General features: G+C 36.0%; 1 protein-coding gene and 1 pseudogene across 2 annotated transcripts in view; one reads left to right on the top strand and one right to left on the bottom strand.

Annotated features, from left to right (window-relative positions):
• The window catches only part of GTF2A1L (general transcription factor IIA subunit 1 like), a 73,829-nt gene that overhangs the window by 5,161 nt on the left and 41,712 nt on the right, over positions 1-26,956 (top strand). For both annotated transcript variants that reach the window (XM_017548518.2, XM_037745722.1), the window contains 3 exons: positions 20,256-20,311; positions 22,876-22,960; positions 23,960-24,549. In XM_017548518.2, the coding sequence (XP_017404007.1) occupies positions 20,256-20,311; positions 22,876-22,960; positions 23,960-24,549 (731 nt within the window). The remainder of the gene's footprint in view (positions 1-20,255; positions 20,312-22,875; positions 22,961-23,959; positions 24,550-26,956) is intronic.
• LOC108317807 lies at positions 10,079-10,580 on the bottom strand (annotated as a pseudogene).

Raw genomic sequence — 26,956 nt, 5'->3', positions numbered from 1 at the left:
AAAAAAAAAAAAAAAAAAAAAAAAAAAAAAGGCATGGTTAACACTTCTAAGATTCTGTCATTCGAAATTGCAATACTTGATTTTGTCGCAAGATGGTAATATTACCAGTGATTTAAATAACAAAATAGTCTTGCAACTAATATATCTGCTAGCTTGTTTTTACTCAGCACCTTATTCTGTATCTTAGCAGTTAGAATAATAGAAATAATTACATTTTAAATAGTTTTTCTCCTTATACTCTTCTAAATCATTTATAAAGAAGAGGTTTAAGAGGAAGTACATTTATCCCTTAAAAGTACGTAATAGGCCTGTTCTGTCTCTCTTCATCTTTAGGTACTGAAGAATAAGATTCTTGAAATAAATGGTCTCATAAAATTGAAGTACTTCTTAATTATATCTTCTCATGGTATGCTTTTAAAAGCCTGATTAAAATAATTTCTATACCCTTTTTATCTGTTTTGATAACAAGTTCAAATTAAATCCACAATTCAGTAAGTCATTTACCTTTGTTCTATCTTAAAATTTGTTTGCTCAATCAAAATCACAATGAGGTACCATCTCACACCAGTCAGAATGGCTATTATTAAAATGCTGAAAAACAGATGTTGATGAAGTTGCAGAAAAAGGGCACCACTTATGCACTGTTGGTGGGAATGTAAATTTGTTCAGCCGCTGTGGAAAGCAGTTTGCAGATTTTTCAAAAAACTTAAAGCTGCCATTCAACTCAGCGTCCTATTACTGGGAATTTACCTGAAAGAAAATAAAGTGTTCTAACAAAAAGACACCCACACTTGTATGTTTATTGCAGTGCTGTTCACATTAGCAAAGATATGGAATCAACCCAACTCATACATGGTGGATTGGATAAAGAAAATGTGGCACATATATACCATGGAATACTACATAACCATAAAAAACAGAGAAAGAAATGTCCTTTGTAGCAGCATAGGTGGTGCTGGGGCCATTATCCTAAGTGAATTAACACTGGAATGGAAAACTGTATACCGCATGTTCTCACTTATAAATGGGAGGTAAACATTGGGTACATACAGACAAAAAGGTGGGAACAGTGGGGATTCCAGTAGGAGAGAGGGACAGAAAAGGACAAGGATTGAAAAACTACCTGTTGGGTACTAGGTTCACTATTTGGGTGACGGGATTAATAGAGGCTTAAGCCTCAGTGTCATATGATATACCCATGTATCAAACCTGTACACATGTCCCCTGAATCTAAAAAAAAAAACCCCAGAAACTTGTTTGCACTATCATATGTTCTTTGTTTTTGATTAGTAATTTCCTGTGTCTTCAGTTCTCAACTTTGGTCTCAGGACTCCTTTAAGCTCATAAAAATTAAGGACCCCAAAGAGCTTTTAAAATGTGGGTTGTAACTATCTATTTAACATATTAGAAATTAAAACAGAAATTTAAAAAAAATTGGTCTATTTAAAAATTCAATTACATATTAACATAATATCATATATTTGTGAATAATAACTCTCCTTAGACAAAAAATAGTAAGAAGAGTGGCATTGTTTGACTTTTCTGCAGGTCTTGCTAATGTTGCTTAATGAGATCTACAGAAATCAACTGGATTCTTATCTATTTCTATTAATTTTAGGTACTTTTAAAGTACCTAAGAGCAAGACCCTGTCTACTGTTTTAGCAAAAACCCCAAGTGCAGTACAACATTATTAAGCAGAACCCTCATGTTATCTGTTAGGTGTTTAGACTTACTGATCCTATGTATCTGTGACTTTGTATCCTTTAGCCTACGTCTTATTTTCTCCCTTCCTGCCCCTGGCAACTGCTATTTTATTCTCTATCTCTGTCTTTGACTGTGGGGTTGTTGTTTGTTTTTTTTTTTTTTTTGACATATAAATGAAATCATGCAATACTATTTGTGTCTGGCTTATTTCACTTAATATAAAGTCCTTCACATTCATCTATGTTGTGACAAATGGCAGAATCTCTCTTAAAAAGCTGAATAGTATCTCTCTGTGTGTGTGTATACAGACATACCACATTTTCTTTATCTGTTTGTCCATTTGCAGATACTTTGGTTGTTTACAAATCTTGGCTATCATGAGTAATGTTGAATTGAACATGGGAGTGTAGATATTTTTATGAGGTAGTGGTTTAATTTCCTTTGGGTATATATCTCATAAGAAGGATTGCTGAGTCATGTGGTACTTCCATTTTTAATTTCTTTAGGAATCTCTGCACAGTTTTATACAATGGCTGATCATTCTGCATTCCCACTAACAGAGTACAGGGGTTTCCTTTCCTCTGTGCTTTCACCAGCACTTGTCATCTCTTTTCTTTTTGGTAATAGCCATTCTAACAGGTATGAATTGATATCTTAATGTAGTTTTGACTTGTATTTCTCTGATGATTGGTGATGTCGAGCACCTTTTCATATATTTGTTAGCTGTTTTTACATTGTCTTAGGAAAAAGATCTATTCAGATCATTTGACAATTTTTGAATAGGGCTATTTGTTCTTCTGTTACTGAGTTGTGAATCTTTTAATATCTTTTGGATATTAAGCCCTTCTTCAGATATATTGTTTGCAAATATTTTCTCCCAATCTGTTGGCTGCTGTTTTATTTTGTTATTTGTTTTCTTTGCTGTACAGGAGCTTTTAAATGTGATATCTCTATTTTATTTTAATTTTTTTTGGAGACAGCGTCTTGCTCTGTCATCTAGGCTGGAGTGCAGTGGAGTGATCACAGCTCACTGTAGCCTTGACCTCCCAGGATCAATTGATCTGCTCATATCAACTTCATGACTAACTGGGAATACAGGCACACCCTGTTATGCCTGTCTAATTTTTAATTTTTTTTTAGAGACTGGATTTTGCTGTGTTGCCCAGGCTAGCCTTGAACTCTTAGACTGAAGCAATCCTCCCACCTCAGCCTCCCACAATGCTGGGATTATAGGTGTGAGCCCTCGTACCTGGCTTACTCATTTCTGCTTTCGTAGCCCGAGCTTTTGGCATGATATCCAAAAAATATTGCCAAGGCCATTGTCAAGGAGGTTTTCCTCTGTGTGTTTGTCTTGGAGTTTTATGGTTTAAGGTCTTATATTTAGGTCTTTTATCTGTTTTGAATTGATTTTTATGTATGGTATAAAAATAAGAGTACATTTCATTCTTTTGTATGTGGAAATTCACTTCTCCCAGTAGCAACCATTTATTGAAGAAACTATCCTTTTCCCATTGTGTCCTCTTATCACCCTTGTTGAAAATTAATTGACTATATATGTTTGGGTTTATTTTTGGGCTCTCTATTCTGTTCTGCTGGTCTCTGTGTCTGTTTTTATGTCAGTACCATACTGTTTTGATTACTATAGATTTGTAATATAAACAAGAAAATGTGATACCTCCAACTACTTTTTTTTTTTTTGATGTTTATAGCGTTGAGGTATATTTTGAAGTTAAGTATTATAATACCTCCAGCTTTATGCTTAGTATTGTTTTTGCTGTTTGATGTGTTCTGTGGCTCCATATGAATTTTAGAATTGGCTTTTTTTTTCTATGAAGAAAATCATTAGAATTTTGATAGAGATTTTGTTGAATCTGTATTTTGCTTTGAGTAGTATAGACATTTTAATGATATCAGTTCTTCCAGTCCATGAACACCAGTATTTTTCCATTTATCTGTGTCCTTCAGTTTCTTATATCAATGTTTTATAGTTTTCAGTGTATATATCTTTTATGTTTTTTTGAGAAAGGATCTGGCTCTCTCATCTAGGCTGAAGTGCAGTGGCACAGTCATGACTCACTGCAGCCTCCACCTCCAGGCACAAGCCATCCTCCCACCTTAGTCTGCCAAGTAGCTGCCACTACAGGCATGTGCTGCCACATCTGGATAATTTTTATATATTTTGCAGAGGCAGGATTTCTCCATATTGCCGAGGCTGGTCTCAAACTTCTGAGTTTAAGCAATCCATCTACCTTGGCCTCCCAGAGTGTGCCTATCTTTCACCTTCTTGGTTAAATATATTCTTAAGAATTTTATTTTTAAGATGCTATTGTAAATGAGATTGTTTTCATGATTTTTTTTTGGATAGGTAGTTATTTGTGTACAGAAATGTCACTGATTTTTTTATGTTGATTTTATATCCTGCAACTTTACTGAATTCATCCTCTTTGAATATTTGGTAGAATTCAGCCATTAAGCCGTCGGGTTCTGGGCTTTTCTACGTTGGAAGATTTTTAGTTACTACCTCTGACTCTTTATTTCTTATACCTGTTCCTAAATTCAATCTGTCGTGATACGTTGTTTTTGTGAGAGTTTATGAAGAAAATTTGGCCTTCCACAGATATATAATTGGGAAAAAAGAGATGAATTTTAATAGTATTTTCAGATAATCGATACTACACTAAAACCCAACAAATGGTAGTTTCTGAGAGGTTAGCTGCATAATGGAATCTGGAACAACATGGAACTTTTTGGAATATTTCATTAGGGTTTATTGACATATCTTGCACTCTGAATGGCTCTTTAACACGTGTAATGTTGTAGTATACATTGGTTTATTTGGAAAATATTGGTTTGCTGTCATGCAGTTGAAACTGTTAATTATACAAGATAAAAAATCATATTCATTGATATAACTATGCATCTCATCCATTGTGGTTGATATGAATTTCCCAAAGTTAAATTTTTGCTTGAAAACTTGAGTTTTATCATTGTCAAATACCTGCTGTTAGTTTTTCTTGAAGTGGTGGGCAAGCTTAGTTTATGTTTAAAAAAATGTCTGCCAGATACCCAGTTTGAATAATTATAGTTGCTGTCAGTTATTCTTTCAAGTAAAAATGGTGTTTCTTGAAAGAAGAGGCTATGTTTTTCTCTTTTCAACTTTTATTCTAGATTCAGGATGGGCAAGTTTGTTACATGGGTATGTGTCATGATACTGAAGTTTGGGTTACAAATGCATAGTACCCCTAGGTACTGAGCATAATATCCAATAGTGAGTTTTTCAGCCCTTGCCCTCCTCTCATCCTCATCTCTCTAGTAGTGCCCAGTTTCTCTTGTTGGCATCTTTATGTTCATGGGTACTCAATGTTTAGCTTCTACTTGAAAGTAAGAATATGTGGTATTTATTTTTCTGTTCCTGCATTAATTCACTTAGGATACTGGCTTCCAGCAGCATTCATGTTTCTGGACATGAATTTCTTTATTTATGGTTGCATAGTGTTCCATTGTGTGTATATACCACATTTTCTTTATCCAATCCACTGTGGATGGTCACCTGGATTGGTTGCATGTCTTTGCTATTGTGAATAGTACTGCAATGAACATGGGAGTGCATGTGTCATTTTGGTAGAAAGATTTCTTTTCTTTTGGATATATAGCCAGTAATGGGATTGCTGGATCAAGTGGTAATTCTATTTCAAATTCTTAGAGAAATCTCCAAACTGCTGTCCACAGTGGCTGAACTAATTTACATTCCCACCAACAGTGTACAAGCATTCCTTTTTCTCTGCAGCCTTCCTAGCATCTGTTGTTTTTGACTTTTTAGCAATAGGCATTTTGACTGGTGTGAGGTGGTATCTTGTGGTTTTGATTTGTATTTCTCTGATGATTAGTGATGTGGAACATTTTTTCATGTATTTTCCACTTCTGTATCTTCTTTTGAGAAGCGTCTGTTTATGTCTTTTGCCCACTTTTTATTTTTTCATTTATTTTTTATTTTTATTTATTTTTGAGATGGAGTCTTGCTCTGTTGCTAGGCTGGAGGGCAGTGGTGGATCTTGGCTCACTATAACCTCTGACTCCCTGGTTCAAGCCATTCTTCTGCCTCAGCCTCCCTAGTAGCTGAGATTACAGGCATGTGCCACCATGCCCAGCTAATTTTGGTATTGTTTTTAGTAGAGACATGGTTTCACCATATTGGCCAGGATGGTCTTCATCTCCTGACCTCATGATCTGCCCACCTTGGCCTCCCAGAGTGCTGGGATTACAGGCAAGAGCCACTGCCCCTGGCCAAGAAGCATCTGTTCATGTCTTTTGCCCACTTTTTAATGGGCTTATTTGATTTTTTGTTGAATTAAGTTCCTTATAGATTCTGGATATTACAACTTTGTCAGATGAATTGTTTGAGAATATTTTCTACCATTCTGTTGGTTGTCTGTTCACTCTGTTGGTAGTTTCTTTTGCTGTGTAGAATCTCTATAATTTAATTAGATCTCACTTGTCAATTTTGTTTTTGTTGCGATTGCTTTTGAGAATTTAGTCATAAATTTTTTCCCAAGGCCAGTGTCCATAATGGCATTTCCTAAGTTTTCTTCTAGGATTCTTATGCTTTGACGTCTTAGATTTAATTCTTTAACTTTGCAACTGAATGCAAGTTCAGTCACTCACTACTTGCAGAGTCCAGTTAACAAGGGAGAGGTGTGGTAGAAAGAAAGTTACTTTATTTCCAAAGCTAGCAAAGAGGAAGTGGCTTGATTCCTATCCAAAGCAATCACTTTCAATTTTGGTGGGGGAAGTCAAGGGTTTAAAAAGGTAAAACTTGATATGAAAGGCATGCAAGAATTATACTGAGTACACTGTCTGTGTGTCTTGTTTTATTGGCTTTCTTGGGTTCCAGTCCACCTGGAGTGTGGACTAGAGTCATCTCAACAATGGTGAGGTTGTGGACTAGGTGCCTTGAGTTTGTCACTGCAGTTTTGCAGCTGGGTCCCCAGGCTTGGTCTGTTTGTATTAAGGTTTGCCCCTAGAACTTCTAAGTAGGCACATAATTAGATACTAGCATACAGTTGGATAAATGTGAAGGGAGTATATGCAGTAAGAAATGGAAGGACACGGGGTCTATTTTCAGGTTAAGGGAAAAGGGTTTTGTGGTTTGCCTCAAGGTTAGGTCTTGAATCCCAAGGGAAAGGAAAAAAAAGTTTTAAAATGTATTTTGAAGTTAGGCTTCCCAGTTATATCTTGAGTTAATTTTTTTATATGGTGAAAGGCAGGAGTCTAGTTCATTCTTCTTCATATGGCTAGCCAGTCACCCCAGCACCATTTAATGAATAGGGAGTCCTTTCCCCATTGCTAATTTTTTGTTGACTTTGTCAAAGATCAGATGGCTGTAGGCGTGTGACTTTATTTCTGAGTTTCTATTCTGTTCCATTGGTCTATGTGTATGTTTTTGTTTTTGTACTGTTGCTATACTGTTTTGGTTACTATAGCCTTATAGTCTGGGTTGAAGTTCTGTAATATGATGCTTCCAGTTGTATTCTTTTTTTTTGCTTATGATTATTTTGGCTGCTCAGGCTCCTTGTTGGTTCCATATGAATTTTAGAATAGTTTTTTTTTTTTTCTAGTTCTGTGAAAAATGACATTGGTAGTTCGATTAAATATGCAGATTACTTTAGGATGTATGGCCATTTTAAATGATATTGATTCTTCCATTCCATGAGCCCGGAGTGTTTCTCCTTTTGTTTGTGTGATGTGTGATTTCTTTCAGTAGTGTTTTGTAGTTCTCCTTGTAGAGATCTTTCCCTCCTTCATTAAATGTGTTCCTAGGTATTTTATTTTTGCATGTGGCTATTGTAAATGGGGTTGTGTTCTTGATTTGGCTCTTAGCCTGAACGTTGTTGGTATGTAGAAATGCTACTAATTTTATACATTGATTTTGTATCCTGAAACTTAACTGAAGTCATTTATTAGTTCTAGGAGTCTTTTGATGAAGTCGTTAGGGTTTTCTAGGTGTAAGACCATATTGTCAGCGACGAAAGATAGTTTGACTTCTTTTCCTATTTGGATGCCTTTTACTTTTTCTCTTGAATGATAGCTCTGTACTTCCAGTATTATATTGAATAGGAGTGGTGCAATTGGGCATCCTTGTCATGTTCTGGTTCTCAAGGAGAATGATTCCAGTTTTTGCCCATTTAGCATGCTGTTGGCTGTGAGTTTGTCATAGACGGCTCTTATTATTTTGAGGTATGTTCCTTCAGTGCTTCATTTCTTGAGGGTGGTTTTTTATTTTTTTTATTTTTTTTATTTAATCATTAAGTCATGTTGGATTTTACCAAAACCTTTTTCGATGTATATTGAGATAATCATAGGTTTTTGCTTTTAATTCTGTTTATGTGTTTTAATTCTGTTTATTGTGTTTGTCAATAAATCACACTGATTGACTTGCATATATTGAACTAACTTTACATCCCAGGAATAAAGCCTATTTAGTTGTGGTGAGTTAACTTTTGATGTCCTGCTGGATTCAGTTTGCTAGTATTTTGTTGAGGAGCTTTTACATCTATGTTCATCAGGGATATTGGCTTCTACATTTCTTTTTTCATCATGTCTGTTCCAGGTTTTGGTATAAGGGCAATGCTGGCTTCATAGAATGAGTTAGAGAGGAGTCCCTTCTCCTCAACATTTTGGAATCTTTTCAGCATATTTGGAGTAGTATCAGCACTTCTTTGAACATCTGGCAGAATTCAGCTGTGAGTCCATCTGGCCTGGGGCTTTTTTTGGGTGCTAGGTTTTTTATTGCTAATTCAGTTTTGGAACTTGATATTGGTCTTTTCAGAGTTTTAATTTCTTCCTGATTCAATCTTGGGAGATTTTATGTTTCTAGGAATTTATCCATTTCCTCTAGATTTTCTAGTTTGTAAATGAAGAGGTATTCTAATAGTTTCTGAGGATCTTTTATATTTCTGCGGGATTGGTTGTGATGTCATCTTTGTCATTTCTGACTGTGCTTATTGGAATCTTCCATTTTTTTCTTTGTTAATATAGTTAGTGTTCTATCAATTTTGCTTATCCTTTCAGAGAACCAGTTTTTGGTTTCATTGATTCTTTTTTCCCCTTTAATGATCACTGTAAGAAAATCATTGATTCTTTGTATGGATTTTGGGGTCTCAATTTTGTTGAGTTTCACTCTGATTTTAGTTATTTGTTTTCATCTGGCTTTAGGGTTAGTTCTTGTTTTTCTAGTTCCTGTAGGTGTGATGTTAGATTGTTAATTTGAGATCTTTCCAACTTTTTGTAGTAGCCATTCAGTACTATACAGTTTCTTCCTAACACTGCTTTTGCTGCATCTCAGAGATTTTTGGTATGTTGTCCGTGTTTTCATTTATTTCAAAGAATTTTTTGATTTCTGCCTTAACTTTGTTGTTTATCCAAAAGTCATTCAGGAACAAGTTTTAAAATTGCCATGTAATTGTGTGATTTGGAAAAATCTTGGCATTGATTTGCTTCTTTGTTCTCTTTGTTGTTTTTTGCTTCCAACTGTATTAGTCGCTTTTTATTCTCTTGGTAGTGTCTTCCAGAGTTAACTACTTCTGTTGTAGGTGATAAATGTATAAGGCTCCACTTCAGATGTTGATTCTGCTACGAGTGCGGTCTCTTCCTTTACTCAACTGAGAATTAAAACTTTTTATTCTTTTTTATATTCCAGTCTCAGAAGTAATTCTCTCTGTAGAGGTTATCTAATGATAGTCTTATTCGTCCTAGTAGTGACTAACAGCCAGGCTCTAGCCTCTCCAGGAATGCTACAGGATGGATTTAGCATAAATATGTATTAAACTAAAAAGGCATTCTTTCAAATGTGTTTAAGTGCATTGTATTTTTAGACAACTTACATGGAATGTTTTTCTTAAAAACAGTGCTTCCAGGGGCTGGGCGCGGTGGCTCACACCTGTAATCCCAGCACTTTGGGAGGCTGAGGCGGGCGGATCATGAGGTCAAGAGATTGAGACCATACTGGCTAACATGGTGAAACCCTGTCTCTACTAAAAAATACAAAAAATTAGCTGGGCATAGTGGCACTTGCCTGTAGTCCCAGCTACTCAGGAGGCTGAGGCAGGAGAATTGCTTGAACCTGGGAGGCAGAGGTTGCAGTGAGCCGAGGTTGTACCTTTGCACTCCGGCCTGGCGCTTGGCGACAGAGCAAGACTCTGTCTCAAAAAACAAACAAACAAACAAACAAACAACCAATGCTTCCGTGCCAAATACATAATGGTCAAAATAAATGAAGAGCTCAAGTCCAGTTTGTCTTGTCATTGTGTTCATGTGGATGATAGGCAGCAGGCAGTTATGATGACAGGTGTTAGAGCCAAAGTAATTGCCAATTTGTTAACGTTTTTCCATTTCTAAACCATCTTTAAAGAAAATCATATATGGGGTCATACCATCTTCATGGTAGAGCAAACATTTCATCTGGATTCATGTTTTTACCAGTAAAAAACTGGTAGTTGTTGAAATTATAAGCTGTGATTGGTTTGTTTTATAGCTTCTGTCATAAAAGGTTTTACTATTTAGGTCACTGTTCTTCAAGTTGGCCTTTGATTGATTTTATGTAATATTTGATGTACTTCTTGTAGGCTTCTTTTGTGAGATTTGTTTCCTGCAAGTGGTGGTTCATGACAGTATCAATAAAAATGATTAATGGGATTTTGATACCTTTACCCTCCGGGCCTTCTGTGGAGGCATTTCTGTCAATGTTACCCTCTGTCCTACTGACCATCTTTCCCCTAACCCCCCACCCCACTTCCAGGCACAGCTCATCTGCAATCTCCCAGGTACTGTAAATGTTGGAGAACATCTCATGGCTGGTAAGGTCTGGGTAAATAATCATGATGGCGGCTGAAGGGAGACAACAGTGGTGCTGGCTTAGCAGGATCCCAGAGATCAGAGTGAACATGATGCAGCTGGAACAGTGCTTAGTGGGAGGGTGGAAAAGGCGATTTCTATTTTTATTCCTCTGTGGTCCATGAGCATGGTTGGTGTGATGTTAATTTTTTTGAATTTATTGAGACTTGCTTTATGGCTGAGCATATGGTCAGTTGTGGAGTATGTTCCATGTGCAGATGAGAAGAGTGTGATTCTGTGGTCAATGGGTGGAGAATTCTGTAGATGTCCATTAGGTCCAACTGGTCAAGTTTAAATTCAGAATTTCTTTGTTAGTTTTCTGCCTCGATGATCTGTCTAATGCTTCCAGTAGGGTATTGAAGTCCCCTATTATTATTGCATGGCTGTATAAGAGTTTTGTAGGTCTAGAAGTACTTGTTTGTATTCTAGGTGCTCCAATTTTGGGTGAGTGTGTGTAAAATAGTTAAGTCTTCTTGTTGAATCAAATGCGTTGTCATTATATAATGGCCTTCTTTGTTGTTTGTTACTGTTGTTCGTTTAAAGTCTGTTTTATCTGATAAGATAATAGTGACCGCTGCTCTTTCTGTTTTCCATTTGCTTGGTGGATCACTCTTTAGCCCTTTATTTTGAGCCTATGAGTGTTGTTACGTGCATCTTGTTTTTTATCCAACTTGCCATTTTGTGCCTTTTTAGCGGAGTGTATAGATCATTTACATTCAAGGTTAAGATTAATATGTGAAGTTTTGTTTTTATTGAGATGGAGTCTCACTCTGTCACCCAGGCTGGAGTGCAGTGGCACGATCTCAACTCACTGTAACCTTCTTCTTTGAGTTCAAGAGATTCTTCTGCCTCAGCCTCCCGAGTAGCTGGGACTGCAGGTGAGCATCACCACGCATGGCAAATTTTTGTATTTTTAGTATAGATGGGGTTTCACCATGTTGGCGAGGCTGATCTCAAACTCCTTACCTCAAGCAATCTGCCTGCCTCCCAAATTGCTGGAATTACAGGCGTAAGCCACTGTGTCTCTGGCTATGTGAGGTTTTGAGCCTATCATGAAATTGTTAGCTGATTGCTTTGCAGTTTCTATTGTGTGGTTACTTCATAGAGTCTTTGGGTTTATGTGTATTTTCATGGTAGCTGGCATTATTTTTTTGTTTCTGTGTTTAGAACTTTTGTAAGGCGCTCTTGTAACGATGGTCTAATGGTAACAAATTCCCTTAATGCTTGCATGGAAAAGCTTTTATTTCTCCTGTGCTTGTGAAACTTAACTTGGCAGGGTGTGAAATTCTTGATTGGAATTTCCTTTCGTTAAGAATGCTGAAAATAGGCTCCTAGTCTCTCCTGGCTTGTAAAGTTTCTGCTGAGAGAAACTTTAGCCTAAAGCATTTCCTTCTGTATATGATCTGATCTTTTTCTCTAGCTGTCTTTAAGATTTTTTCTTTAGCATTGACCTCGGACAGTCTGGGAGGACAGGGGCCATGAAGGGTGGGCCCAGACTGGGCAGACCCACCTGCAAGTCCCCCAGTGGCAGGTACAATGCTGAGAGAGAATCCAGTGGGCAGCTACCAGGTGCCCAGGATATATCTAGGCATGGAACTGGGAAACCTCCTTGGCTTCAAGGTCATTGCACAGTGATGGGGGGCAGACTAAACTTCTAATCCAGGGTAATGAGTGCTCCAATACCTGGAGATCTGCTTGGGAATGGAGTGGAGAGGGCCCCCCTGCATCAAGATCTCTGCATAGGAAGCATGGGATGACTCAAGCTATTGGACCAGGCAGGCAGGTGCTATGAATGCCTGGGCATCTGCTTAGGTGTGTAGCTGAGAGGGCCCCCTTGTATTAGGATCTCTGCATAGGAAGGGTGGGGTGGGTCAGGCTGCCAATCAAGGTGAGTGGGTGCTCCAAATGTCTGGACATCAGCCTGGCCATGGAGTGGAGATGGCCCTGCTGCACCATGATCTATGTCCATGAAGGATGAATGGTTCACGCTGCTAGGTGAGGCAAGAAGGTACACTGAATGCCTGGATTTCTGGCTGGATGGAGCAGAAGGGACCCCTACTTCATCTTGATCCCAGGGGAACAGGCTGGGGAACCCAGTAATGGCACATGCAGATCAGTTTCATGTTGCCAAGCTGGCCCTGGCTGTAAGTCTCATTGCCCAAGAGTAATTGCAGCTGTAGCAGTTTTCCTCACACTCCAGGTTTACAACAGGGAAGAGTATAATTCCAGCACCTACTTCTGAGGTGCTTTTCACCTCAGAAGTGGTGGAGGCTGTGGAGGCTACTACCCTGCTCCACAGGAGGCAATCCAGTCTCTGGCCCAAGACAAGTGCTTGTGTGACCATGCAGCTGGGTTGCCTAGAATGACTGACTTGTATGTACCCAGATTAAAAATGGCATCCTGTGCTTGGTCCTATGTCTTGGAAAGTGTCTGCAGCTTCTCCTAGTGTTTTTCTCACACAGTGTCTCCAACCCACTCCCCAGGTTAACTCCAGGGTTTGGGAGAAAAAAAAGTTCTCCCTCAGCCTGGTTTGCTTTGATTCCCAGTGGAAAGGTAAGTCACTGAGGGAGGCTGTCTTTCTCTCTCATGTACTGGGATTTCACTTTTATCTGTCAAATGCCATCATAGTGGCTGTTTGCTGGGATTCTCGTCTCTGGGATTTGGAGTGTCCTTCATGATTCCAGTGTATTCCTATTTTCCTTCTTGAATTAAAGCTCACACCATTGATCTTTATTTACTGTCTTGTTATTTCCAAATGGCTGAGGCCTGCTAAAAGGCATTAATCTGCCACCTTAGGTTAAAAAGGCCATATTAACTCCCATCTTAAACCATGGCACAAATGCTTTTCCTTGTACTTTTTTTGTACTTTTGTATGCTGCAGAAATGCTTTTTCCTTCTATTTCATCTCATAAAATATTAAAAGGAAGTATGCCTGCTAGTTGAAATTTAATATAATTAATAATTCTTAGATTATGCAAATGACTTTCTTAAGTGAAATAGGTTTGTGGTGGTTTCTGTTGCTTTTGTCTGTTGTGTTTTTTTAACTGTGGATAGCAATGGAGAATACAATGACCACTTGCAAGGTTTGGTGCTACTTCCTTAATTCATGCTAAGATACCTATAATTTTACTTGTTATTGCTTTTGTGTCCTCACTGCAAATGTCAACAAAACCAAATAAAAATACTAAATAAGAAAAAGGCACATTTTGTCTTGGTATTATGAAAATAGTTTTGACCTTATGAACACACTGGAAAGGGTCTTAGGTACCCTCAGTGGTTTGTTTACTCTGAGAACTGTTGTTCTGCACTTAGGGTGACTATATGTAAATTATAATCCAGTTTTGAGAGAGAGAGAAATTGGATTCTATTAATAATTACCTCAGAATAACAGGTATAAACTGAGACTGTTCTGGGAAAACTGGGACATGTAGTCACCTTATGATTGCCTTATTTCTAGGGAACTTCAAGTCATCTTCTGTGTTTGGTCTTCATGTCACATGATCTTTCTAAAATGATACTATCAGTCATTAAAGAAAGAAGGAAAGGGAAGATCAGGGAGAAGAGGTTTGTGATGGCTTTCATATTTGAGCATTAAAACTCCTAAAATATAGGTGCAAACTATATGTCCAATTGCATTTAGATGTATTGAAAATTTTAGCAATGTGGTTGGTTCTTTAGGTGATTTGAAAGTTAGAATATTGTTTGGTCTTCAGGAGACAAATTTATGCTAATGAGTAGTCATAAAGGAGAAATTCACCTGTTTTTATATTTCCTGAATTGTGTAATTTAAATATTAAGATTTGGATTGGTTCAAAGCAGATCCAAGAATCATAAAACTGTAACTGCCACTTTGTATCAAATAATTTTTGATGGTGAATAAGAAACAATACACTTATGAATGTGGATATTACTATGCCATATTAGTGTATTACAACATTTTTAAAATTATGTTTGTGGAATTGAATTCTTGCTATGTTAAAATTTATTGTTAAATTTAGTATTTCTAATGAATACAAAGATACAATATACCAGAATCTCTGGGACACAGCTAAGGCAGGGTTAAGAGGGAAATTCATAGCACTAAATGTCCACATCAAAAAGTTAGAAAGACCTCGAAGTAAGAACATAATATCACAATCGAAAGAATTAGAGAAGCAAGAACAAATCAATCCCAAAGCTAGCAAAAGATAAGAAATAACCAAAATTAGAACTGAACTGAAGGAAATCAAGACACACACACAAAAAAACATTCCAAAGATTAATGAATCCAGGAGTTGGTTTTCAAAAAAATTAATAAGATAGAGAGGCTGCTGGCTAGACTAATGAAGAGAGAAGATTCAAATAAACAGAATTAGAAATGAGGAAGGGAATGTTACCACTGACCCCACAGAAATAAAAATAACCATCAGAATCTATTGTGAACAACACCTTTATGCACACAAAACTAGAAAACAGAAGAGATGGATAAATTCCTGAACACATATACTCTCCCAAGACTTAACCAGGAAGAAATTGATTCCTTGAACAGAACAATAAGTAACTCCAAAATTGAATCAGTAATAAATAGCCTACCAACCAAAATAAAAGCCCAAGACCTGATGGATAAACAGCTGAATTCTACCAGATGTACAAAAAAGAGTTGCTACTATTCCTGCAGAAACTATTCCAAAAAACTGAGAAGGAGGGACCCTTCTCCAGCTGATTCTGTGAGGCCAGCATCATCTTGATACCATACCCTGGCAGAGATATGACAAAAAATAAGCCTTCAGGCCAATATCCCTCATGAACATTGCTGCAAAAACCCTCAACAAAATGCTTGCAAACCGAATTTAGCAGCACATCAAAAAGTTAATCCACCATGCTTTATCCCCAGAATACCAAGTTGGTTCATCATACTCAAATCAATATATGTGATTCATCACATAAACAAAACTAAAGACAAAAACCAAGTGATTATCTCAATAGATGCAGAAAAGGCTTTATATAAAATTCAACAGTGTTTCATGTTAAAAACTCTCAATAAACTAGGTATTGAAGGAACATACCTCAAAATACTATCAGCTGTCTGTGACAAAGCCACAGCCAACATTATACTGAATGGGGAAAAGCTGAATGCCTTCCCCTTGAACACAGCACAAGACAAGTATGCCCTCGTTCACCACTCCTATTCAACCTAGTATTGGAAGTCCTAGCGAGAGCAGTCAGGCAAGACAAAGAAATAAAGGACATCCAAATAGGAAGAGAGGAAGTCAAACTGTCCCTGTTTGCAGACGATATGATTCCATATATAGAAAACTCTATAGTCTCGACCTAAAAGCTCCTCCAGGTGATAAACAACTTCAGCAAGGTTTTAGGATACAAAACCAATGTACAAAAATCACTAGGATTCCCATACACCAACAGTAGCCAAGCTAAGAGCCAAACCAGGAATGCAATTTCATTGCCACAAAAAGAATAAAACACCTAGCAATACAGCTAACCGGGAGGTGAAAGATCTTTGCAATGAGAGTTACAAAACGCTTCTCAAAGAAATCAGAGAAGACACAAACAAAAACACCCCATATTCATGGATAGGAAGAATCAATATTATTAAAATGGCCATACTGCCCAAAGCAATGTACAGATTCAATGCTATTCCTATCAAATTACCAATGTAATTAATTTTTCACAGAGCTGGAAAAAACTATTTTAAAATTTATGTTGAACCAACAAAGAGCCTGAATAGCCAAGGCAATCCTAAGCAAAAAGGACTAAGCTGGAGGCATTACATTACCTGACTTCAAACTATACTATAGGGCTATGGTAACCAAAACAGCATGGTTATAAAACAGGCCCACAGAACAATGGAACAGAATAGAGAGTCTGGAAATAAGGCTGCACACCTATAGCCATCTGATCATTGACAAAGTAAACAAAAATAAGTAATGGGGAAAGGACTCCCAATTCAATAAATGGTGCTGGGATAACTGGCTAGCCATATGCGGAAGACTGAAGCTGGACCCCTTTCTTATACCACGTACAAAAATCAACTTGGGATGAATTAAAAACTTAAATGTAAAACCCCAAACTGTAAAAGCCCTGGAAAACAACCTAGGCAGTACCATCTTGGACATAGGAATAGGCAAAGATTTCATGACAAAGACACCAAAAGCAATCACAAGAACATCAAAAATTGATGAGTGAGATCTAATTAAACTTAAGAGTTTCTACACAGTGAAAGAAACATCAACAGAGGAAACAGCATACAGAATGGAAGAAAATATTTGCAAACTATGCATCTGATAAAGGTCTAATATCCAGCAAATATAAGGAACTTAAAAAAATTTACGAGAGAGTGAGAACATGCGGTGTTTGATCTTCTGCTCCTCTGTCAGTTTGCTGAGAATGATGGTTTCCAGGTTCATCCATGTCCCCACAAAGGACCCAAACTCATCGTTTTTGATGGCTGCATAATATTCCATGGTGTATATGTGCCACATTTTCCCTATCCAGTCTATCGTCGATGGGCATTTGGGTTGGTTCCAGGTCTTTGCTATTGTAAACAGTGCTGCAATGAACATTCGTGTACACGTGTCCTTATAGTAGAACGATTTGTAATCCTTTGGATATATACCCAGCAATGGGATTGCTGGGTCAAATGGAATTTCTATTCTATGTCCTTGAGGAATCGCCACACTGTCTTCCACAATGGTTGAACTAATTTACACTCCCACCAACAGTGTAAAAGTGTTCCTACTTCTCCACATCCTCTCCAGCATCTGCTGTCTCCAGATTTTTTAATGTTCGCCATTCTTACCGGTGTGAGATGGTATCTCAAGGGTGTTGAACGATGAGAGCACAGGGACAAAGGGAGGGGAGCACTACACACTGGGGTCAGTTGGGGGGAAATAGGGGAGGGACGGTGGGGGGTGGGGAGCTGGGGGGGGATAGCTGGGGGAGAAATGCCAGATGTAGGTGATGGGGAGGAAGGCAGCAAATCACACTGCCATGTGTGTTCCTATGCAACAATTTTGCATGTTCTTCACATGTGCCCCAAAACCTAAAATACAATAAAATAAATAAATGGGGAAAAAAAAAAAAAAATTTACGAGAGAATACCAGTCCCATTAAAAAGTGGGTAAAGGACATGAACAGATACTTTTCAAAAGAAGATATACATGCAGCCAAAAAGCATATGAAAAAAAGCTCAGTATCACTGATCATTAGAGAAATGCAAATCAAGACCACAAGGAGATACCATCTCACACCAGTCCGAATGGCTATTGTTAAAAAGAAAAAAAACAACAGATATTGGTGAGGTTGCAGATAAAAGGAAATAGTTATACACTGTTGGTGGGAATGTAAATTAGTTCAGCCATTGTGGAAAACAGTATGGCAATTCCTCAAAAAGCAAAAAGCAGAAGTACTATTTGACCTAAGAATCCCATGACTGGGTATATACTCAGAGGAATATAAAGCATACTACTGTAAAGATGCATGCAAATGTTCGTTGCAGTACTTTTTACAATAGCAAAGACATGGAATCAACCGAAATGCTCATCAGTGACAGATTGGTTAAAGGAAATGTGGTACATATACCCCATGGATACTATGCAGCCATAAAAAAGAATGAGATCACATCTTTTGTGGGAACATGGATGTAGCTGGAGGCTATCATCCTCAATAAACTAATGCAGGAAAGATAACTTGTAAGTTATCTTTATAAGTGCATGTTCTCACTTATAAGTGGGAGCTAGGTGATGAGAACTTATGAACACAAAGAAGGAAACAACAGATGCTGGGTCTACTTGAGAGTGGAGGGTGGGCAGGGATAGAGGAGCAGAAAAGATAACTACTGGGTACTGTGCTTAATTCCTGGGTAATTAAATAATCTATAACAAATCCCTGTGACATGAGTTTACCTGTGTAATGAGCCTTCACATGCACCCCCGAACTTTAAATAAAAGTTAAAAAAATTTAGTGTTTCTAGAACATAGACGTGAAGACCAAAGTTATGACGCTTTTAGTTTGAGTAAAAACACATACTCATTTCAAACTTGTTATTAAAACCATCTCGAATATTAAAATTTTTTTCACGTACCTTTACTGGCATATATAACTTGTGAACATATAAAAATAGTGTATATAACTTGTGAATTAAGTATCAAAATTAAATAGCTGCATGAAATTTCATTATAAAACTATTCAATGCTTTTATTCCACTATTTATAAAGAAACTTTAAAAACTCTGTTATAGTTCTATTTAATTTCTTTAAATATAGTGAATTATCTTTCAGGATTTATTGCAAGGTATCTAAAGGAGGATGATCGTTGCTATTTTTCGTTGCTATTTTTTCTCAAAAAGTTCATTTAATTGCTTTAGACAATGTGTTAACAGATTTTTTTTTCCTCTCAGGCTATGACTTAAGCTGTGGCAGCTTAAGCTTTGCTCACTTCAGCTAATGAAGACTAATACCATTGTGTTCCTGCCAGTCCAATTCTTTCTGTTTTAGCTTTTCTAAAATAATGCCTGTTAATAAGCAAAGTCATAGGTGAACAGAGAATAAAAGTAATTATATGCTTCATTAACCATCGTTCTGCAGCCTTTCTTCTGTTGTTTTAATGTGGAAGGAATGGTTAATTTAAAAAATGTTTGCTTTTATGAGTTGTTTGTTTTACATGGTGGAGTCCTTCTAATGTCAGAAACAGATCTTTGGGGCAATTTTCCTTAATGCAGTATGTGAAAAACAGACAATAATAAATATTACATTAACACATAAACATGCTAAAAAGTTTTTGTTTTTACTAAAGATGAGGTGAAATGACATTCTAACAGCCATATTTAGTCATGTTTAGATAAAATGAACCTTGAGTATCTAAAGTATATTGATCAGCTGAGACCCATCTACTGTAGTTATTTTCTTTACACTTATTTTTAAATGATAAATTACATTTACAACTAGCTGGTCAATCTTTTAGATGTATTATAAATGAGAGGCTGGTTAGCATAGAAAACTGGCAGATAATAAAGGAAAGCTATATGAGATTGTAGCTGTAATGTTGATCGAGTTGTCATTCTCTTGGGAATTTGTTTTCTTACAGGTTTTTAGCAGTTGAACCTGTTTTATTGCAGAGACTTTAGGAGACATGTTCTTATACATTTGTTCCTAAAACTGTGCAGCTGTGCTTGCTTACTTGACCAAAGTACCGTAAATAACTTTTCATAAAATAATGAGTTGGAATTTATTTTGAACCTTTACAATTTAGAATGGGTTAATGTTGGGTTACATATTTATGCCCAATATTGTAGTCTCTTGGAAATGTGCCACTTTAATAAATATTACTTTTTCTCTCCAGTGAAAGGTTGTAATAAGACATTTGGTGTTTTCTTGACTTACTAAGGACAATCTAGGTGTTTTGTTATGGATTTCCAAAGTACAATGTAGTTCATTACAGTGAGATATTTTCTTTTGGCACTTAAAGGAGTTTATTTGTAAAGTCTTTATCTGAAGTTGTTGGAAAAAAATATAATTATTTTTTACTTGGAATCAGGAAGCTTAGAATTCACCATGGTTTAACCTGTTAGTGATAGAAAATATTTTTTTAAAAATAAGCTATATTTAGTGATTTTATTAAATTGGTAAATTCTAATGAATGTATATTTATTTTGTTTTCTATGCAGCATCATTAGTTATTCCTGCTGGTAGAACTCTTCCAAGTTTTACCACAGCAGAACTGGTATGTAGCTTACTTGAAATGTATTTTAAAAGACATGCCCCACTTTTAGTGAGTGGTAGCAAAATGCTGAACATAGATGTAATTTCTAATCCTCCAGTTGAAAGTGAAAAGATACGGCTGGGCGCGGTGGCTTATGTCTGCAATCCCAGCACTTTGGGAGGCTGGGGCAGCTGGATTGCCTGAGATCAGGAGTTCAAGACCAGTCTGGCCAACATGGCGAAACCCTGTCTCTACTAAAAATACAAAATTTAGCTGGGTGTAGTGGTGGGCACCTATAATCTCAGCTACTCAGGATACTGAGGCAGGAGAATCGCTTGAACCTGGGAGGTGGAGGTTGCAGTGAGCTGAGATTGTGCATTGCACTCCAGCCTGGGCAACAGGAAATTCTGTCTAAAAAAAAAAAGGATGTGGTAAAGAGTGGAGAGGCAGAATAGCATCTATAGCATAGAAGTAGTAAGACTCAGAAGTTCTAGAATTGACATTTTCTTGCCAAGTTTTCCTGTCTTTCAGAGCAGTTGTTAGCATCTTCCAAGACTCTACCTACAAGGCTAGGAAATATCTGAAGTGATGTTGTATGGGGTTTTAATTACACTGTATAATGTTATATGGTTGTTATATCCTAAAGAGATAATTTTGAGGGTTTTTTTTTTCTGATTTTTTTCCCCCATCCAGAGTGGAGCAACATCATAGTTTTTACTTTAATTAAACTGGAATATTTTGGTCATTTTGTACCTTTGTGAAGTAGAGCTTGTTTATATTTTTCCCCTTAGGACTTAGAGGCAGAAGATAAATTGACAAGTTAACAGAAAATCAAGTAGTTTCTTGGGTAGAGAAGAATAGCAGCTTTTCACTTTTATCTTTCTTCCATGATACTGACAGTATATAATCTACTGACTGTTTTATTTTTATTTTATTTCAGCCCATAGGTTGCCTTTTTAGGGCAAATGCTTAGTGGGCTAGTTATTTCCATTTCTTTGCTAAGAACAGCTAAACCACACTGCTTAATAGGATTTTTGGAAAAAATAGTGCTGCTTTTGATAGGAGACCAATGAAGAAATATCTCTGCCTTTGGAATTCAGGGAAATATCTTTTTTCCTGTTTAAATAAATAATATGCTTGTATTAATAAAAAGTAAAAATAGGCTACGTGTGGTAGGTCACACCTGTAAATCCCAGTGCTTTGGGAGACTGAGATACTGGGCAACATAGCAAGACCATATCTCTACAAGTTTTTTTTTTTTTTTTTTATTTGACAGAGTCTCACTCTGTCGCCCAGGCTAGAGTGAGGTGGCATGATCTCAGCTCACTGCAACCTCCACCTCCTGGGTTCAAGTGATTCTTCTGCGTCAGCCTCCTGAGTAGCTGGGATTACAGATGCCTGCCATCATGCCCAGCTGATTTTTTGTATTTTAGTTGAGATGGGGTTTCACCATGTTGGCCAGGGTTGTCTCAAACTCCTGACCTCAAGTGATCGACCCACCTTGCTCTCCCAAAGTGCTGGGATTACAGGTGTGAGCCACCATGCCCCCTCTACAAAAATTAAAAAAAAAAAAAATTAGCCAAGCATGGGGTGTGTGCCTGTAGTCCTACCTACTTGAAAGGCTGAGGCAGGAGGATCACTTGAGCCTAGGAAGTGGAGGTTATAGTGAGTTATGATTGCACCACTGCTCTTCAGCCTGGGCAACAGAATGAAACCCTGCCTCTTAAAAATAAAAGAGGAAAATAAATTTATAAATAAAAAGGAAGAGCTCTGTAGTCTTACATTCCAAGAATAAGTGTTTTAGCTGTTTGACGTTTATCCTTCCAGACTTCTTTCATGAAAGTTATATTTTCATGGTAAAAAGTAGGAATACTTTTTTATTGTTTCTGTAATTTCTGTTTTTCAATTTAGTAATGTAGATGGACTGGTTTCAATTTCAGTTAATACAGATTGGCTTAAGCGGATGTAACACAGTTTAACAAATGTTTGTTGGTGAACATTTGAATTATTTCCAGCATTTTTCTAATATAGTATTCCATTGATTATGTATGCTTGTATATATGTCTGTGAGTTTGTGTAATAATCAGGATAAATTCCTAAAAGTAGAATTCCTGGGTCAAAGGTCATATGTGTTTTCTGTTTTGGTATATATTGCAAAAATTATCCTCCAAAAGGATTGTACCAATATACATTCATATTGTGTTTGAGAGAACCAGTTATTTATCACATTCTCAACAACACTAGATGTTATCAATCTTTCAAGTTTTTGCAGCTCTGAGAATCAATGGCCCTGCAAAGCTATGTCTTGGGCAAGATTTTTGAGTCAATGTTTATACTGTTCATTAGGACTTACTGGCTTCATTGCTAATAACTGTAGAATAGAATTCCTCTTGATCATTAATGGGATGATCTGAAAACAATATTAAAAAGCTATTTTATTCAAAGAATTCAGCCCTAATGTTAAATGTTAAGTATTGTCAGACTGTTGTCTAGAATCAGATTATTTGACCCCCTATGAGATCAGGGAAAAAAAGATACAAGTAAAGTCCTTTTCTAACTTTCTAATATAAATTTCTTATGTCTAGGGCACTTCAAACTCCAGTGCAAGCTTTACTTTTCCTGGATATTCCATTCATGTGCCAGCAGGTGTGACACTACAGACTGCATCTGGTGAGAGTATATTCTAAGAATATTTTTATTTTTAGCATTGGTACTAGTTTTTGGACATTCAGATTTTTAAATAAACTATATAACAGAAGTTATATAAACCTTTAATTGATTTTAGAAGTAATGATAAATAATGGTTTTTATTGTTATGGAGGCAATCTGCCACAAAAGACGCTATATAGACCTGTCCTGTATTTATTTCTCAGTTTTCTTTCCCAACATTGTATAGGGGTTCTTTGTATATATTTTTTTCTAATTCAAGTCAGTTATCTAAATTTTAACAAATACAAAATAAATAACATACCTGCATTCCTGCTAGCTCTACTTACAAATTAAAGATTAGGTTGATCAGTCTTTGCCCCCTTTCTTATTAGAGATTGCATGGTCTGATAGATCATCCAAGAGTTTGTAGGTTAACTAATCTCTGCTTTTCAGAGCACCATCTCTTGATTTCTGAAGAGGATCATACCTCTTCTTTGGGTTGTTGTAAAGTTTAAGTAAAGCACCTAACTCAATGCTAAAAAATTAGTCCTTTTTTTTCTTCTTTTATAGTGTTATTTTAGAGGAAGGAAGGAGAAGAAATTTGATTACTTTTGAAATCATTAAACTCTATTTTGGGTAGCATTGTCTTGTTATATGGCATTTTAAATATATGAAGTATATTTTCCATGATTATGTTTGTTAAAATCCAGGTTTTGATTGATAACATTAATATATCAAACAGTGGAAGAGGTTCATGGATTAAATATTGGTGGCCTTTATGTATCTCAAAGTGTGTCATATAAGCAATTGTGGGAAAAGGCTGGAATTAAAGCAAAACATACATAATTAAAAAAATAAGAATTATATATTGATTGAAGAAAATACAAAAAGTCCTAGAGATAACCACCATTAACATATTGGTATATTTTTGCCAGCCTATTGTGAACGAAATTTTTTTTGGTTGTTGTCAAGGGAAATTTTAATTCTATTATACTTACAATTTTGTTTTCTCCTTTTAAGGTCACCTTTACAAAGTCAATGTACCAATTATGGTGACACAGACATCTGGAAGAGCAGGTATTCTTCAGCATCCAATTCAGCAAGTATTTCAACAGCTTGGCCAGCCTTCAGTAATACAAACCAGTGTTCCACAATTGAATCCATGCTCTCTTCAAGCAACTACTGAAAAGTCACAGAGAGTTGAAACTGTGCTACAACAACCCACAATTCTACCTTCTGGACCAGTAGATAGAAAACACTTAGAAAATGCCACCAGTGATACACTTGTATCTCCTGGAAATGAGCATAAAATCATGCCTGAAGTTTTGTTGAGTCATCAGGAAAGCTCTCACTATATCAGTCTTCCAAGTGTTGTATTTTCTCCACAGGTCTCTCAAACAAATTCTAATGTGGAGTCAGTGCTTAGTGGTTCAGCTAGCATGACTCAGAATCTGCATGGTGGGTCCCTCTCCATGAGCCCTCATGGGGCTCTCCACCAGCACATGACTGATACTCAGCCTCATATTCTTAAAAATAGGATGTATGGACGTGATTCTGTAAAGCAACCAAGAAATATACAGGAACCCAGCAACATACTTGTATCAAAGAAGGTATAGTTCTGTATCCAACTTCTTGGTATCAGGAAGTTTTTTGTTGTTGTTGTTGTTTCCTTTAGAAGATTATTTCGTTTTTCTAATGATTTAAAAAAAAATTTTAAATTGTGGTAAAAGACACATAACATAAAATCTACCAACTTAACCATTTTAAAGAGTACAGATCAGTAGTCTTAAAAAAAAGTAAAACAAATTGAAAATAGATTAGTTAAGGGATATTAATCAAGAGTTGATTAGGGGCTGGTGGTTGAGAACATAGACTTTGAAACCACGGTAGGTTCAAATTCTAGGTTCGCTACTTACAAGCAAACTATCCAACATTACTCTCTGAAATTAATGTTAGTCTTTAAATTGGCCCTAATACCAGTTCACATGTCGTACAACCAAGAATATTGTTTCTTTATTGTTGTTTTTAATATAACCATCAGTTTTTAAAATATTCATGCTCAGCATTTCTAAATTTTTCATTTCGATAGATGAATTATAACACTTCTTTAGAGAAAATACAGTTGTTTTAGAAGGTAATCTATTTACCAGTCTCTTACATTGGGAAACTTACTTTTGTCTGCAGATAAAAATTAAAAGCCTCAGAAATCCAGACCAGTAGTTTATGGAATGTTTTGAGATAATTAATTATCAAATGTAATATACAACAGAAGCCCACAAAGTATTTTTTTTTCCTTGCTCTACCTAATTTTTCTGAATTCCTACATGGAAAAGTTTTCCTTACATGAGGTATTATCTTGCTAGTAATTTTGTTTCTCTGTGCCTACTAAAATACAAGTTTTACTTAATTCCTTTTGGAATTGAAACCATTAAAAATTGGCTTCTAGTTAACTTTTGATACTGAAAATAGGTCTGAGTTATTAATTTTCAAGGAATTCATAGTAATGGCAGACAGATTAATGAAGAATTTTGGATTATAAAAATTAAAGAAATACTGTATTTTTTTTTTTTTTTTACAAGTACGAAATACCTTTTGTGGCTAATTCTATTTATACAATTTAGGACATATGACAAATACTTAAAGGTTTTTGCTCCTGCTAGTGGTTTGGCCATCATCCAGAGCCAGTGTATAAATCTGTAGTAATAGACAGTTAATTGTCACCTTAATATTTTATTTTCAGGATATTTAAATTTTTCTAGTTAGGGAAAGATATAGGGGGTATAGTGAAAGGCCATGAACAAAGAAAATGTCAGAAACTATTTGACCTATTTTAGAATGTTTCAGATATTTAATGAAACCTGTTCAAGATCTCTTAGCAAAACTGTTTTTAGTTTTGCTATAAGTATTCATATTAAAATGTTTTATTGAGTATTTTAAATGATTTTTAACATAATAGATAAAACTTAGTAAATAATGTAGGCTAAACTAATTATGAAACATTTGGTTTTGAGGTAAAACTAGTTGCAAATGTAAAATGTTTGTTTTTACCGCTGCTACTTTTGGAGACATTTTTCACCTGGTTTCTATATGAACTTTGCAGATTTTTGGTGTGATGAGTCAAGAACTTACTCTACTGTTATGTGTTGTATGTAATCATATAGTTTTTCTGCTATTTGGAAATAGATTAGTTAAGGGATATTAATAAAGGATTGATTAGGGGGCAGTGGTTGAGAACATAGACTTTGAAACCATAGTAGGTTCAAATTCTAGGTTCACTACTTACAAGCAAACTATGCAACATGACTCTGTGAAATTAATGTTAGTCTTTAAACTGGCCCTAATACCAACCTTGTAATTTTGAGAATTATCAGAGATAATATGTATGAAATATTTAAAGCTTCTGGTACCATAGAAGATTTAGACTAGTACTATTATGCTCTATGGGCTTGTACTATGTTGCGTAGCTTTTCATGTAAGTTATTTGTTAGTTTTAAAATAGGTCGATATCTAAAACACAAAAATCCAAATGTTCAAGAGTATATATAAAATGCTTATTTATTTACTTTAAGTTACTTTTAAGATAGTAAGCAATTTGGTAAGTTTATGCCAAACTAATTTTCAAAGAATTTATAAGTAGTTTTTCTTTTTATACATAGCTTAAAACAAGTTATAATCAGTATACTTGTTTAGTTTTCCTGTGTTATAAACTGCTAGAGAGCTTATGGAGCTATAGGTTTAAGAGATAAGGATCTATGTGGGTTTAACATTCTGTTTCACAATATGTATTCTTGACGGCTTTTGATTCTGCCTCTGGTAACTTCTCTTCTATTTTCATTGTATGAATTTGACTCTTGTAGGGACTTTAAAAGTGGAATTATACAATATTTGCCCTTTGGTGACTGTCTTATTTCACTTAGCATAATATTTTCAAGGTTAGTCCATGTTGTAGCATGTGTCAGAATTTCATTTCTTTTTAAGGCTGAATCATGTGAGTTTGATAATTTTTAAATTTTATAA

The sequence above is a fragment of the Cebus imitator genome, unplaced genomic scaffold (genome assembly GCF_001604975.1).
Source record: "Cebus imitator isolate Cc_AM_T3 unplaced genomic scaffold, Cebus_imitator-1.0 Scaffold209, whole genome shotgun sequence".
NCBI lineage: Eukaryota > Metazoa > Chordata > Mammalia > Primates > Cebidae > Cebus > Cebus imitator.
Note: the sequence above shows the minus strand (reverse complement) of the source record. Positions and strands in the feature narration are given on the sequence as shown.